Source organism: Procambarus clarkii, chromosome 28 (genome assembly GCF_040958095.1).
Source record: "Procambarus clarkii isolate CNS0578487 chromosome 28, FALCON_Pclarkii_2.0, whole genome shotgun sequence".
Classification (NCBI taxonomy): Eukaryota; Metazoa; Arthropoda; class Malacostraca; order Decapoda; family Cambaridae; genus Procambarus; species Procambarus clarkii.
Window position 1 is genome coordinate 3878019 of NC_091177.1, and position 15182 is coordinate 3893200.

At 47.9% G+C, this 15182-nt stretch overlaps 2 protein-coding genes across 2 annotated transcripts in view; one reads left to right on the forward strand and one right to left on the reverse strand.

Annotated features, from left to right (window-relative positions):
• Positions 1–1479: 1479 nt before the first annotated feature.
• Positions 1480–9958, reverse strand: LOC138369338 (vacuolar protein-sorting-associated protein 36-like). The gene is made up of 4 exons (XM_069332575.1): positions 9817–9958; positions 5543–5610; positions 2512–2649; positions 1480–1587 (listed from the first exon to the last, which is right to left on the reverse strand). The coding sequence occupies exons 1-4, from the start codon at positions 9956–9958 to the stop codon at positions 1480–1482; spliced, it is 456 nt and encodes a 151-aa protein (XP_069188676.1).
• A 2333-nt stretch (positions 9959–12291) lies between these two features.
• LOC123755000 (A disintegrin and metalloproteinase with thrombospondin motifs adt-2) overlaps positions 12292–15182 on the forward strand; it is a 14904-nt gene continuing 12013 nt past the window's right edge. Inside the window, exons 1-4 of the mRNA XM_045737380.2 lie at positions 12292–12315; positions 13542–13730; positions 13995–14058; positions 15093–15182. The exon at positions 15093–15182 is cut by the window's right edge and continues 209 nt beyond it. Coding sequence (XP_045593336.2) covers positions 13596–13730; positions 13995–14058; positions 15093–15182 — 289 coding nt within the window. The 5' untranslated portion in view covers positions 12292–12315; positions 13542–13595. The remainder of the gene's footprint in view (positions 12316–13541; positions 13731–13994; positions 14059–15092) is intronic.

Consider the following 15182-nt stretch of genomic DNA (forward strand, 5'->3'; position numbering starts at 1 on the left):
CACCTTCTGGCCCCAGGAGAGAGACGACAAGGGAAGAGAGAGAGAGGAGAAGGGAAGCCCTGCCCCATGAGAGAGAGGAGGAGAAGGGAAGCCCTGCCCCATGAGAGAGAGGAGGAGAAGGGAAGCCCTGCCCCATGAGAGAGGAGGAGAAGGGAAGCCCTGCCCCATGAGAGAGAGAGGAGAAGGTAAGCCCTGCCCCCATGAGAGAGAGAGAGAGGAGAAGGTAAGCCCTGCCCCATGAGAGAGGGGAAGAGAAATAGACACAGCGAGGAAAGCGCAGAAACAAATAATTTGTTTACCATCCGCTGACATGAGGAGATGGCGACTAACACTGGCATGAATTAGTGTGATGATGCATGAAGTGAGGAGGAGCCAGTGGTGGATCCGGTGATGGAATCACTGCTGTAGCCAATGGTGGATTTTTAGCCACCTGTTTCTTCCCCCCATCACCGCCCCTCACCGCCCCTCACCTGTCCTCCCTGCACCCGGTAATCAAAGGAAGAGAGAGAGACAGTGTCCGCTGTCTCTCGCTCCGAAGATTCAGCCCTTGGTTAAACATCCGGAAATAGCCATAAACAGTGCCTTGGGGGAGTGTGGCACAGTGCCAGGGGACCTGGCGGGGGGCAGGGAAGGAAGGGGAAAGGGTGAGGGAAGGGAAAGGAATGTGACTCTGTGGCTGTATGTCTTTCAGCATCCTGATGCTGCTGTTGTTATTCAGTGACCACAAGCCGTCATAGCTGTGTGCTTTTTGAGGCGGGGCCTACAAGCCGGTGCTACATACTCAAGTCGAACATATGCTCTATGTAACGTTGTCTTCTGTAGGTTCTTGAAGACGCCCTGAGGCGACGTAGTCTGAGCTAGTCGTGTAGCTACTTCAAGATTAATGTTTCCCTCCTCACTACTGGTGACTTCCTCCCTTTCATTAAGGTTTATTCCTCCGCATTTCTTTTGTCATTCTCCTAATCGTGCACTTATCTGTGTTGACGTTCAATAACCACTTGTTAGATCATGAACGCAACTTAGGATCAGCTTGTCGGAGCCTCCTGTAAGCCTTGCCAGTCATTACTCACCACGTCAACACTGCCGCCTCTAGAAACAGTGACATAAATGTCTAGTATACCAGTTTTCTCATGTGTACTAGAAATAGTGTGGGTGCAGCACTGATTATGGGTGATGGGTAGAGAGGGGCGAGGTTCACCAGGGTGTGGGTAGAGAGGGGCGAGGTTCATTAGGGTGTGGGTAGAGAGGGGCGAGGTTCATTAGGGTGTGGGTAGAGAGGGGCGAGGTTCACCAGGATGTGGGTAGAGAGGGGCGAGGTTCATTAGGGTGTGGGTAGAGAGGGGCGAGGTTCACCAGGGTGTTGACAGAGAGGGGCGAGGTTCACCAGGGTGTAATGTTAGCCTGGTGGTGTGTGTGTACTCAGGCGCAGGCCGGGGCCTCGCCACAGTAAACATTAGTGCCCGTTTTACCTGCAACTTGCTAGCGCACTTTGCATACCAGCACCTGATACGCAGCGCCTCCCTCCTCCTGCTGCTGCTGCTGCTGCTGCTGCTGCTGCTGCTGCTGCTGCTGCTGCACACTGCTGACCTTCACTCAGGTGTAAATGGTACTTGCGTACCATTCTTATTCTGGTACATTATTCTGGTACATTACTCTTATTCTGGTACATTACTGTCGTTCTTGTCTGCTTGGTCTGTCTTACTTTAACATATATCCTCTTGCATATCTTTCTTCGTCTCTCTCTCTCTCTCTCTCTCTCTCTCTCTCTCTCTCTCTCTCTCTCTCTCTCTCTCTCTCTCTCTCTCTCTCTCTCTCTCTCTCTCTCTCTCACTCTCTCTCTCTCTCACTCTCTCTCTCCATCCGGCCTGCAGAGTGGCCGGGCACACACACACACACACCTGGAAATTAGCTCATGAGTGAGAGACGACCTCTGTAAATATTGGTCTAGTTCCTCTCTCACTGTGCTCTCACACCTCTCTCTCTCTCTTTGCTCTCACCTCTCTCTCTCTCTCTCTCTCTCTCTCTCTCTCTCTCTCTCTCTCTCTCTCTCTCTCTCTCTCTCTCTCTCTCTCTCTCTCTCTCTCTCTGTGTGCTCTCACATATATCTCATTGTACTTTCACACCTCCCGCAGTATCCTGACACGATTCACTGTACCCTAGTAACATTCACTGTACCTTGAAGCACTCACTGTACTCTGACATCACCCACTGTACTCTGACACTACTCACTGTACCCAAACATCACTCACTCTACTCTGACATCATTCACTCTTCTCTGACACCCTTCACTGTACCCTGACACCACTCACTGTACCCTGACAACATTCACTGTACCTTAAAAACATTCCCTGTACCCTGACAGCACTCACTATATCCTGACAGCACTCACTGTACCCTAACAACATTCACTGTACCCTAAAAACACTCACTGTACCTTGACAACATTCACTGTATCCTAACAACACTCTCTGTATCCTGACACCATTGTGTCATCATGCCAAATTCAATTACGTACAGTGCTGGAGGTGTTCGACTCTCAGTAACAATAAACACGATGTTTGGAAGTTGCTGCTCCTGCTGCTGCTGCTGCTCCTGCTGCTGCTGCTGCTGCTGCTGCTGCTGCTGCTGCTGCTGCTGCTGGTGCTGGTGCTGGTGAAGAATTTCTTGCCAATTGCTAAAGTATTTGTTTTCTCGCTAGTAAACAAACCAGGTGTTTCCTGCCCGATGTTGTAACCCCTCACAACATTGGCGACCCTCTGTATCACCCCCCTCCCTTAGTCACCCCCACCCCCCAACAGAAACTGTTGTATCACCCTCTCCCTTCAGTTTGTAGCCCCCCAGAATCACATGTATCACCCTTCTCATGCTGCATGTTCTCCCAGAGACTGCTGTATCACCCTACAGGCTACATGTCCCCATTACACTGCCCACTACGTGCATGCTGTCGACGGCTAATTCCTTGTAAACAAAACCTTCTTTTGCCTGTCAGGGGCCCGGCCATCACTGTCCTCGCGTGGGGAGAGGGACCGGAATGTGCGCTCTTGTCCACTCATCCCCGAGGGAGAGGGCTGATGAAGGAGAAAGACCTAGTGGGGGAAGATAGGGCTGCTGGTGGAGAGGGCTGCTGGGGAAGAAAGGGCTGCTGGCTGGGAGAGAGAGCTGATGCTGGGGTGAGGAAGGGTTGGTGGTGGGGAGAGATGGATATTGCGGGAGAAAGCGCTGGTGGAAAAGAGACGGCTGGTGGTGAAGAGAGAGGGCTGGTGGGAGAGAGAGGGCTAGTGGGAGAAAGAGGGCTGGTGGGAGAGAGAAAGGGCTGTTGGTGGGAGAGAGGGGGCTGGTGGGAGATAGAGGGCTGGTGGGAGAGAGAGAGAGGGCTGCTGGTGAGGAGAGAGGGCTGGTGGGAGAGTGAGGCCAGCCCACACATGGAGCGTCCTGCTCGCTCAGCTGGGAAGTAATGAAGATCAGGTTGTATACTCATTAACAACGATGCCGCCAATAACGACCCCCTCCACCACACTAACACCCCCTCCACCACACTAACACCCCCTCCACCACACTAACACCCCCTCCACCAGCACCAGCACCAGCACCACACTAACACCGAGTGCTCCACTGGCCACAACCACCGGACACCTGGCCACAACCACCGGACACCTGGCCACAACCACCGGACAGCTGGCCACAACCACCGGACACCTGGCCACAACCACCGGACAGCTGGCCACAACCACCGGACACCTGGCCACAACCACCGGACAGCTGGCCACAACCACCGGACACCTGGCCACAACCACCGGACAGCTGGCCTCAACCACCGGACACCTGGCCACAACCACCGGACAGCTGGCCACAACCACCGGACAGCTGGCCTCAACCACCGGACACCTGGCCACAACCACCGGACAGCTGACCACAACCACCGGACACCTGGCCACAACCACCGGACAGCTGGCCACAACCACCGGACAGCTGGCCTCAACCACCGGACAGCTGGGCAGTTATAACCTCCCCAACAACCACAGTGAACCACAGCGAACCGAGACGGAGAAGCGCCGGAGCAGATTCGGAAGTAATTAGAAAAGGATTTATATAAATAGAGATTGTTAAATGGAGCCGAAGGTTCATTATAGAGCGCACGGTCGCCGCCCAGACCTCTCTTGTTCATACACCAACCATTATATATATGATATATATATATTACCTCGCAGGAGGAGGCTTCCAGGAGGCCTTGTCAGAGACCGGGCCTCGGGGACGTTCATTCCCAAAACCAAACCAACACACGGTAACACACACACACACGCACACTCACACGCACACACACGCACACTCACACGCACACACACGCACACTCACACGCACACACACGCACGCACACTTCTGGATCTGTGAATTGTGCGATTTCTGGACTTCAAAACTGAAGGACCTCTGAACATGGGAACTGCATGGTCTCCGGACCTGGGGAAACTGCACGATTATTGGACTTTAAGCAGACGATGAGACACACTAACGTGGCTGAAGATATGATGACCAAACCCCACACACCTGAAGATGTTTCTTCTGGTGTGTGATTTGATGAGGAGACGACGACGTTCCTCTCCGTCCTGGACCATTATCAAGTCGATTGTGATGGGAGCGAGATCAAATAAAACTTTAAAATAAACCCTTCAGATCTTTTGGCTTTGAAAATATGTGACGATGAGAACTTGGACACCAACGCCAGCTCCTTGTCTGATGGACTGACCCATGTAGAGGTAAATATAAGTTGATTCTATGCTGAGAACGTCAGTTGACGGGGGGGGGAGTATGTTGTTATGCAGGGGGTAGGGTATGTTGTTATGGTAGTGGGTAGGGTATATGGTAATAGTAGAGGATGGTAAGGAAGGCGCCCTTGCTGCGCCTTACTGACACGTACAGGCTGACAGTCCTCAAGTAATGACTCGAGGCCCCACACATGAGAGTACACAAACCCGTGGAGTGAGAGGGAGAGAAAGAGAGAGTGTGGTACGCATGTGGGAGAGTCACCGCCGTGACATAGAGAGGGAGGAAAGCAGATAAGGCACGGCTCTGAATATTATGCAAAGATGACTGAGAGAGTGGGTGAAAACTAGCCAGGAGAGGACCCCTCTGCCGCCACCACCACCTGTGCTGCCATTGCCTTCCCTCTCCTGCAAGATATTAGGCTGGTAGCCACCAGGAAGGAGCCCCCTGGAAAAGCAATGTCAAGAAAGGCGGCGTAAAATCTATTTGTTGCCCTGCCTGTGGCGCCCGCTGTCTCCCGAGGGAACCTCGCGGACCCTTTCCAACTTCTGCTGGAATATAGATTTTCCTTATCCTCCAGACCTCCGCCTGGAATGATGGCCTACCCGTAAAACTTAGCTGACTGGAAGGTTTTGCCGGACAGCGCACAGTAAGATAAGCTTCGCCATATGCAGGCGATTTTGCCTGTCTCTACTTCCTCATCACAATCGACTTGAGAATGGCCCAAGACGGACTGAAACGTCGTCGTCCCTTCACCTTCTAGTGTGTGGTCTGGTCAACAAACTTCGTCATCTTTATATCCGTTGTCCTCTCCAGATACTAACTGTAGGATACCATCATATTTCCTACTGACTGGATGTAAACTATATCATGAGGTTCCAATGCTCTCCGACTGCCAATTAATTGGGACGAAACTGGAAAGCGTTAATACTGTTGAACAGTTTCCACTTCTCGGCCAATTTAAACAAAATTCACAGGGAGCGTTTCACGACAGACACACACCCCAAAAAATAGTTTGTTGAATATTTGGTTTTGCAGGAGCGAGCACACTGAGAGGGAAACAATAACTGCTTCGTTATTTGTCTCTATTTCTTGGTATAGGAATTTCACACAGCTGGCCAACAGCACTGAGTGTGAACACTGTCCTTGAGGAGTGAGTAGTGTTACTGGTGGTAGGGAATTAATTTAGAAGCTGCTAATACCTTACCTTCTGCTACTCCTCCTCTTCCTCCACCTCTACCACCACCTCCACCACCACCACCACCACTACCACCACCACCACCACCACCACCACCACCACCACCACCACCACCACCACCACCACCACCACTACCACCACCACCACCACCACCACCACCACCTCGGTGTCTCACCAGCCTTGTTGACTCTTCCACTCGACAACTGCGGCCAAAAAATCTGAGATTCATTTTGAAAAAAATTAAAAATATACTTGATCCACAGCGAGATGGAGACTTTATTATCCATTATTTACCGTTCTCTCACACCTCTCTTCTCTCTCACACCTTCCTTCTCTCTCACACCTTCCTTCTCTCTCACACCTCTCTTCTCTCACACACCTTCCTTCTCTCTCACACACCTTCCTTCTCTCTCACACCTCTCTTCTCTCTCACACCTCTCTTCTCTCTCACACACCTTCCTTCTCTCTCACACCTCTCTTCTCTCACACACCTTCCTTCTCTCTCACACCTCTCTTCTCTCACACACCTTCCTTCTCTCTCACACACCTTCCTTCTCTCTCACACCTCTCTTCTCTCACACACCTTCCTTCTCTCTCACACACCTTCCTTCTCTCTCACACCTCTCTTCTCTCTCACACCTTCCTTCTCTCTCACACACCTTCCTTCTCTCTCACACCTCTCTTCTCTTATATTTCCTCCTTCCTCTCACTGCAACATTTACTCTTGCTTCATTATTCCTTTGTTTTTCCTCACTCCTGACTAGAGGATGGGTCAGGATGGTCAGGTGTGAGGAGGAGTCAGGAAGGGGATCGGGTGAGGGGGTGAGGGGGTGAGGGGGGGTAGGAGGGGTCAGAGAGGGTAGCGAGTCTGGGATATATCGTGACAGCCAATTTCTAGCCAAGATTACCTCGGGGAGCTGACGTTTCCAATTACAGTGTCAGGACCATAACGGGGCCAATTTCTCAGTGTAATAGAGTAGTAAGCTGGTGGGGGGGGGCGGGAGGCTGTTGTCTTACCCACACTGTTGAGTAGAGACGCCCCCCCCCCAGCTGGTCCTCCACCACCCCAGGCCTGGCCACACCTCCAAGTGAACATGTCTGCTTTGGTGAAAGTCCAAGACGGGCGACAAAATCCATCCCAGAATTAAGTCAACTCTCATCCCAGGAACGGTTGAGGGGCTACAGGACTAACAACACTGCAAACCAGACATGATAAGGCTGATCTCATCGAAATCTTTGAAATATTGAATACTTTGGAGGATATTAATTCAGGCCAGGTTAGGTTGGTCGGCCGGTAGTTTTCTGATGGGCTTTTTTCCGTTTAAATTAGGAGCGACATTTCCATATTTTCATTCTAGGGGAAACTCGAGCCAGAGATTTTCTAGAAGGAGTTTCAGTGGTAGACACAGCTCATCGTCAAGTTCTTTTACGACTTTGGACTGAATTACATTCACCTGTAGCCTTCGAAACCTCTAATTTGTCAATGCTCTTCCTGGTTGTGTCGCACATTATGGGAATATCACTTTATTCATTCCCTTCCTCTGCTTTAAACATGTGTGGGTGAATTGGGATGTTGTCTACTCTGTCTAGTGTGAATTATGTAAAGTAGTCATTTAGAGTATTGGCTGCCTTTTAATAATCAATTATAACCCAGTTTTTTGTCTAGGCTTTACTTCTCATATGGACGTAAAATGACTTTGGGTCTTTCTTAATGTTTTGAGCAAGTTTTCTTTCATAATTTCTTATGTCTGATCTGATTTTCTAGGTGGCTGAATGTAATGTCTTTCTGTATATCTTAATCTATGTGATTCTTTGTGAATTGATATATTTTCTAGAGGTTGCGCTTAGTTGTTCCCTGTTGTTTTACTTAGTTGTTTTTACTGCCTGTGTCAGCCATCTAATTATCTTTCTTTCTTTCTTTTTCTTGTTCTTGACACGTATTTTTGAACGAGTTCAGTGGTGAACTGTGTGAAATTTTCCCGTAATGCTTCCACGTCTTGATCTTCTATTAACTTCCTCCAGGAAGTTTTTAAATTAAATTATAAATTTTGCCCCGAGGGGCGAGTTTATTGGGCAGCGCCACTCATCTTGTGAGTGGACACACCGCCATAGCAGCATGTACAACACTCCCCAATAGGAAGAAAACCCGCTGGGTTGTTCTCCAGGAAGTGTTTTGCAATTCCTCTTTCTCATTCCATGATCGTCTCCTCAAAGGTAGTCTAGAAAGTCATTGTTCTGGATATGAGTTTCTGTAATATAATCCATCTTAGAATATTATGATCACACGAAGTATTTTAATAGTGATCTGCACATGATCGGTGATGCCTTCTTCTGATGGTAGTCCGTGATCTACCAAGCTGGTACCTCGGGTGGGCTCTGTCACACGCTGTTTGAGGAAGACGTCCTGTATAGAGCCAAGAAAATGTTCTCCTTACACGTGTGATGGTTGATTCACCCAAATCTATTGTCTCGTGTTGAAAGTCCTCCAGTGTAAGAGCTTGAGTCTCAGGTTCAACATTTATAACGTTAGGTAGAACAATAGCTGTGTTTGCTGTGGCTGTGTAGCTCACTCCCGCTCTCAGTGTGCTTCTATGTTCAGCCAGTATGTTCCATTATACAGATTTTGAGGCTTCCATGGTGTTCAATTTATCATTGTTGGTTATATTAAAGTCCTCTTTTATACACAGCATCACGCCACCTGGTCCTGTTGTTCTGTTCTTTCTTCTCGTCCCAATGGTTCGCTGAGACCAATGATACTGAGATTCTCAGCCTCAGCGCATGCGCACTCTGCGTCAAGTTTATTTACTAAACATCTGGTATTTGTGTAGAAGCAATTTAAACTCCTGCCACTGTTTCTAGGTGGGTGAGAGGGGGTTTCTCGTGGGGGAGGGGAGGGAATTTTCCTGCATTCTGCATATTATTATTCCATACATTGTCCCTTTAGTATTGTGCCTGCTTGCCGTTGGAGATATATATGGTTAGTTCTGATTTGGTGAAGGCCTACGTCCCTCCTCCATCTGCTTTCTTGGTCACTTGCCCTCTTCTTATATTTAGCTTTAAAAATCATATTAATTGTGTTTTTTTAATCCTTTAGCTTGTCTCTCAGTTCCTAGTCATATTTCTGCTGTGCTTCTGTGAGATGTGCGGATATGTAAAGGTTTTGTACTCTCCCAGATCTGTTAGGTGTTGAGTATTTCTGAATACCTTTCGCCTGTGTTCAAGATTTGCGATGGTTGTGCGTACAAATTTTGCTTGCGGCATACCTTTTTTTTTTTTTTAGATATATACAAGAGTTGTTACATTCTTGTACAGCCACTAGTACGCGTAGCGTTTCGGGCAGGTCCCTGGAATACGATCCCCGCCGCGAAGAATCGTTGTTACAACCAAGTACACATTTTACTGTTGCGTTAAACAGAGGCTACAGTTAAGGATTTGCGCCCAGTAAATCCTCCCCGACCAGGATACGAACCCCATGAGCTTTATGGGGCTCTGTCAACAAATCCCCAACCCTTCCATTTCCTTCCTTGTCAACCATGTGCTGGCTAGAGCTATGAAGATGGAGTCTTGGGCGTGGAAAAGTTCCTGATGTGTGCGTTCTTCGCTCAATCAAATTAAGCACCGTTGGGTCTGGCCAGTAACCGGATGAGTGACAGTTCTGCCTTCAGCTAGGAAACCTGGCTAAGTTTATTGGTAAATGGACTTTAACTGACTCATTTATTGGTGTACCAGTCTTAGCTGAACGGTGGGCTGTTTGGTCTTTCTAGGTTATGGTGAGGCTGACCTAACGGTGCTTACCAGTACTGCCTACTAGGAGGGAATTCTAGTTCTTTGTGTCTCACTTCTTAGCCTTTTTTTCTAACTTTCCTGACGTTCGAGTTCTTTGTCATATCTGTTCTTGAAGTTATGGTTGGAGGAGACTTCCACGACCTCTTCTTTCAGTGTATACCATTTGCTGACCACTGGACTATCTTCTGTTCCTCCGAAGTCAAAGGTACGCTTCATTATGTCCCCCACTATTATTCATGGGGAAAAAATACCAATGAATAATGGGGGGGGGAAGGGATTTTTGACCAGCCGCCAGCTTCCTGTCCCAGTCGAAGCCACTAAAGATGGTGGCCATCAGGTACATTCAGGTAAATTATTGTAGCCAAGCAGGTTAGTGATGATTGTACAGTGGTTCATGGTGCTCTTATTCGCTTTCTTTTACATTTATACATTATCATAGAAAACTAAAATATTGATGATCAATGGTAAACTATTATATATTGATCTGAGCTTGTCTACCGTCATATTTCCAGCCAGAAAAAAACTATTGCCTCCAGATCGTCGGACCTAGAAAAGTCATTTTAAAGTAAACTAACCCTCTTGCCCCACCCAACTCGCCTTCGACGTGTAAGACGAAGCTACGACCGTTGATAAGGAAGGAACTCGTGATTCACGCTAATCTCAAGTGGATTGAGCTAGTGACTCGATCGCACCAGGAGTGACCTGTAACTCACACTGACCGCACCAGGAGTGACCTGTAACTCACACTGGCCGCACCAAGAGTGACCTGTAACTCACACTGGCCGCACCAGGAGTGACCCCCTGTGACTCACACTGGCTGCACCAGGAGTGACCCTGTGACTCACACTACACCAGGAGTGAACCTGTGACTCACACTGGCCGCACCAGGAGTGACCCCCTGTGACTCACACTGGCTGCACCAGGAGTGACCCCCTGTGACTCACACTGGCTGCACCAGGAGTGACCCTGTGACTCACACTACACCAGGAGTGACCCTGTGACTCACACTGACTGCACCAGGAGTGACCCTGTGACTCACACTACACCAGGAGTGAACCTGTGACTCACACTGGCCGCACCAGGAGTGACCCCCTGTGACTCACACTGGCTGCACCAGGAGTGACCCTGTGACTCACACTGACTGCACCAGGAGTGACCCTGTGACTCACACTACACCAGGAGTGACCCTGTGACTCACACTGACTGCACCAGGAGTGACCCTGTGACTCACACTACACCAGGAGTGAACCTGTGACTCACACTGGCCGCACCAGGAGTAACTGTCCCCGTGGCGCAGTGGTAAAACACTTGCCCGGTGCGCCCTTACCAAGCAACCCGTTCTCGCACTTGCTTATATTCAATATCTTGCTTATGAATACGTGCATATGTGACATACTAATTTATTGTGAATATTTGAGTTTACCTTGAAAAGTTGAATAGAAAACACAACCTAACCTAACCTTTTTAGTATGTTAAGATATTACAATTACTACTGAACCTATACCTATATTGATATTAAAGTTTTATAAAAATAATAAAACGAAACTAAAATATTAAAATAAATTGTAAATTAACTCAGGATATTGTCAAATTTTGTATAAAATCTCTATTGTTTAATAAAACTGAGAGAAAAAGTTAGTGCCTTGAAAAAAAATATGGTTTAAAATATGTCACATATATATTTATTTATAAGGCGAAATAGTGACTATCAGCAATAAGTCATATATGTGCTGTCTTGTGCGAGAGCAGGTTGCAACAAGAAAGCTTGAGGGCCACAAGACTGTCAACACAACAAACCAGACTCGACAAGGCTCTTCTTGTCGAGACCTTAAAAGTACTTAACACATTGTAGGTGCCCCCAGGAGGCTACTCCACAACAGTTCCTTAACTCCCGGGTACCTGTTTACTGCTAGGTGAACAGGTGCATTAGGTAAAAGAATGTGAGTTTAACCATTTTTGTTCCGCTCGGGAATCGAACCCGGGGGACCCCCGATTGTAAGTCGAGAATGAATTCAACTATACAACGAGATGTAACCCTTGGGACTAATGGTAGGGGGGGTGGGGAATCCTTAATGAGCCTGTGGCTTCCTGTCCCCATCGAGGCCACTAGAGATGATGACCTTCAGGTGAATTCCTTGAAAGAAAGCGAGTGGTGACGTCACGGGTGTCATGGCGCCAGATCAACAATCCAAGTCGATACTCCGCCTCGCTTATAAGTTTAGTTTGTTTTCACAAATCTTCGTTCATTCATTCACTTAGTACTGCCCACCCTCTGAACTATATTAAGTATTAATACATGTTGAATTTGCGTATTCTTTACCTAATCTGAAGGACAGATAACATTATATTTGTAAATACGGTTTGTGGTGCTTGAAGTGAATGTTTACTTTGGAAATAATTGAATTATAAGTGTGGTAGTGTTTCCATGGCGTGAGTATGACGGGGTGAGAGAGGGGAGAGGAGGGAGGGGAAGGGAGAGGGAAGGAAGGGAGAGGGGGTATGTCGGGAAAGGAAGGTATGGAGACAGAGGGAGCTCAGTAAGATCTCAGCAGCTGGTGAGGACACAGCTACTGGTGAGGGAGCCAGCTGGTGCTGTGACCTGACCCACTGCTGTCTTGACCTGACTTTACAGTTGTGGCCGGGTGCTGTGTTGTGGCCTGGTGCTGTGTTGTGGCCGGGTGCTGTGTTGTGGCCTGGTGCTGTGTTGTGGCCGGGTGCTGTGTTGTGGCCGGGTGCTGTGTTGTGGCCTGGTGCTGTGTTGTGGCCGGGTGTTGTGTTGTGGCCGGGTGCTGTGTTGTGGCCTGGTGCTGTGTTGTGGCCGGGTGTTGTGTTGTGGCCGGGTGCTGTGTTGTGGCCTGGTGCTGTGTTGTGGCCGGGTGTTGTGTTGTGGCCGGGTGCTGTGTTGTGGCCGGGTGCTGTGTTGTGGCCTGGTGCTGTGTTGTGGCCGGGTGTTGTGTTGTGGCCGGGTGCTGTGTTGTGGCCTGGTGCTGTGTTGTGGCCGGGTGTTGTGTTGTGGCCGGGTGCTGTGTTGTGGCCTGGTGCTGTGTTGTGGCCGGGTGTTGTGTTGTGGCCGGGTGCTGTGTTGTGGCCGGGTGCTGTGTTGTGGCCGGGTGCTGTGTGGTGACCGGGTGCTGTGTGGTGACCGGGTGCTGTGTTGTGACCTTGCGTGGTGCTACACAGCACCTGGGAACTATCAACATGAGTGTTAGGCCTCACAAGGTGTACAACAGACTGGCCAGTGATGTTCAGGTATAACATGTATAACATGTTCTTGTCCAAGACGGAGTGTTGGAGTAGCAACATCCTCGAGTGACGACACGTGACAACCTAACACTATAGGAAGAATACTGAGCCTATCCTACTCCTCCTAATAATTAATACTTTAACATCAGTCCCTGCATCATTTGGTGCAGGCGGCAGCGTAACGTGTTCTGTTAGAATAATTATTCCTCGAGGTCCGTCAACTCTCCCGGTGTACGACGTGTGTTTCCCAAGTCGTGTACGACGTTCAGATCGCCTCTATTTCTTACACGCCTCATAGCATCACTTCTTGTTTAGTCTCCTCCAATTTCAAATTGTTCCTTTTGCTTGAAATGGTCGAGTAAGATCTACGAGCCTTCGGATAAGAAACAGTTGACACCTCCCACTGGAAGAGGGCAGCGGAACATAGCATGAAACTTTCATATATTTTAGTAATGAATTAATAATAATGTGGGGAGGGCGGGACATTGACGACGTGGGACGGGTCACATCGACGCCACCAGCAGCTGGCGAACCATGCCCCCCTTGCCTTCCTCAGAGACGGAGCCGCAGCGGGAGATCGCCGGCGTGGTATGGTGGTGAGTGAGGCGAGATGCAGGAGCGGTGGGCCGAGCTGAGGGGCAGCAGGTGGTGGTGGGGCAGAAGGGAAGGCGGTGGCGCGGGCCAGGGGCTGCTGACGGTGATGGCGGCCATGTTGGTCTTGCAGCTCGGGGCTCACGGCTTCAAGGTAGGCCACAGTTCATGTGACCAGGGAGGACCTCTCACGCCTCATTCTCACTTTATACATGGGACATATACCTCTTACGTGTGACATACGCCTCTCACATGCGGCATACACCCTTCACATGTGAAATACACCTCCCACATGTGACATATACTCCTCCCATGGGTGAGGGAACTGGAATATAGCATAAAAGACACAAACACAAAATTATAATAATAATAATAATAATATCATCATTAATATCTAACGTTGTCTGCCTTTTCTCAGACTCCGGACTCGGCTGTCAAGCTCACCAAAGATGACCTCAAGTTCCTGTTTGGGGACCAGGAGGGTGAGTCAAGTTCCCGGAGTGTCTCACAACAAGGAGTTCTCTTCTCAGAGTATATATAAAATTTCAGATTTATAAATCCACAAAATTCTGAATATATATCATTCATTTTTATAGTCATCTATTTTATGTAGGAGTAAGTCCACGAGTTGCTTGTGTCTGTTGAGAAAACCTGTTGGTCTAACTTGTGTTACTCTCACAAACCCCGAAATCCACTCATATATATAACAATCCATAAATCCCTACAGTCTAGGATATTCCTCCATGAACCATTAAGTTATGGCTAAAATCAGCGCTACTCCCTCTAAATTATAGTTATCCCTACAATCTACAATACTCTCCATAAATCATAAAGTTATTCATTACACTCTACGATACGCTACATAATCCTACAGTATTTTCTTAACTTTTAAAAGGGCTCAAAATCCCAGACATTTCTCTGAATAAAAAAAATAATCATATTAAATATTTAATAATCCCACATATATAATAATAGCCTTTAATCTTCCTATATAGCCTTCCCTATATCCTTTAATCCCGTAAAATATTATATAATTCCTAAAAATTATATAATAATTCTCTGAATAATATACAAATATATTATATTTTACAGTAGTCCCTAATCATCCAATTTTGACATAAATCTTCGAATAAAATACAAAATTATGCAATATTCTCCCATCATACTTTCATTATTTGTATAAACCCTAACGTAAAATTTTAAATTTCACAATCCCTGATGCTTCCCTAAATACTAAAAATAATCCCTAGTTTCCACAATAATCGTAAACTCACATGAAACTCTGCTGCAATCCCAGGACTGTTGTAATAATCCACTTAATCCCAACATGAGCCCCAAGGTCTGCAGTTATCGTCTATATATATAAGAATAATCCAGGAAATCTTAGAATCGTTGCTTAAATTCGAGAGTAATCCCATACGCACCAGTGTATTGACCTAAATCCCTTAATAGTCCTGAAGGTCTTCAGAACTGGTTTATACGTTTTAATAATGTTGTATGCGCCGGTTTATGACAGTTCCCGCCCACGGCCTGGTCAACGTCAGGAGCCGCTCAAGGGAGAAGAGATCCTCCAGGAACCTGACGGAGTTCCCGGGCTTCTTGGACG

Excerpts from the sequence above, each read along its gene's own strand:
- LOC138369338 (XM_069332575.1), bottom strand. The coding sequence starts at position 9,958 with ATGAAGCGTACCTTTGACTTCGGAGGAACAGAAGATAGTCCAGTGGTC. Across the intron at positions 2,650-5,542 it reads ACGGATATAAAGATGACGAA|CACCAGCACCAGCAGCAGCA; the intron begins GTTTGTTGACCA and ends ATTCTTCACCAG. Across the intron at positions 1,588-2,511 it reads GAACACCTCCAGCACTGTAC|GTCAGCAGTGTGCAGCAGCA; the intron begins GTAATTGAATTT and ends ACCTGAGTGAAG.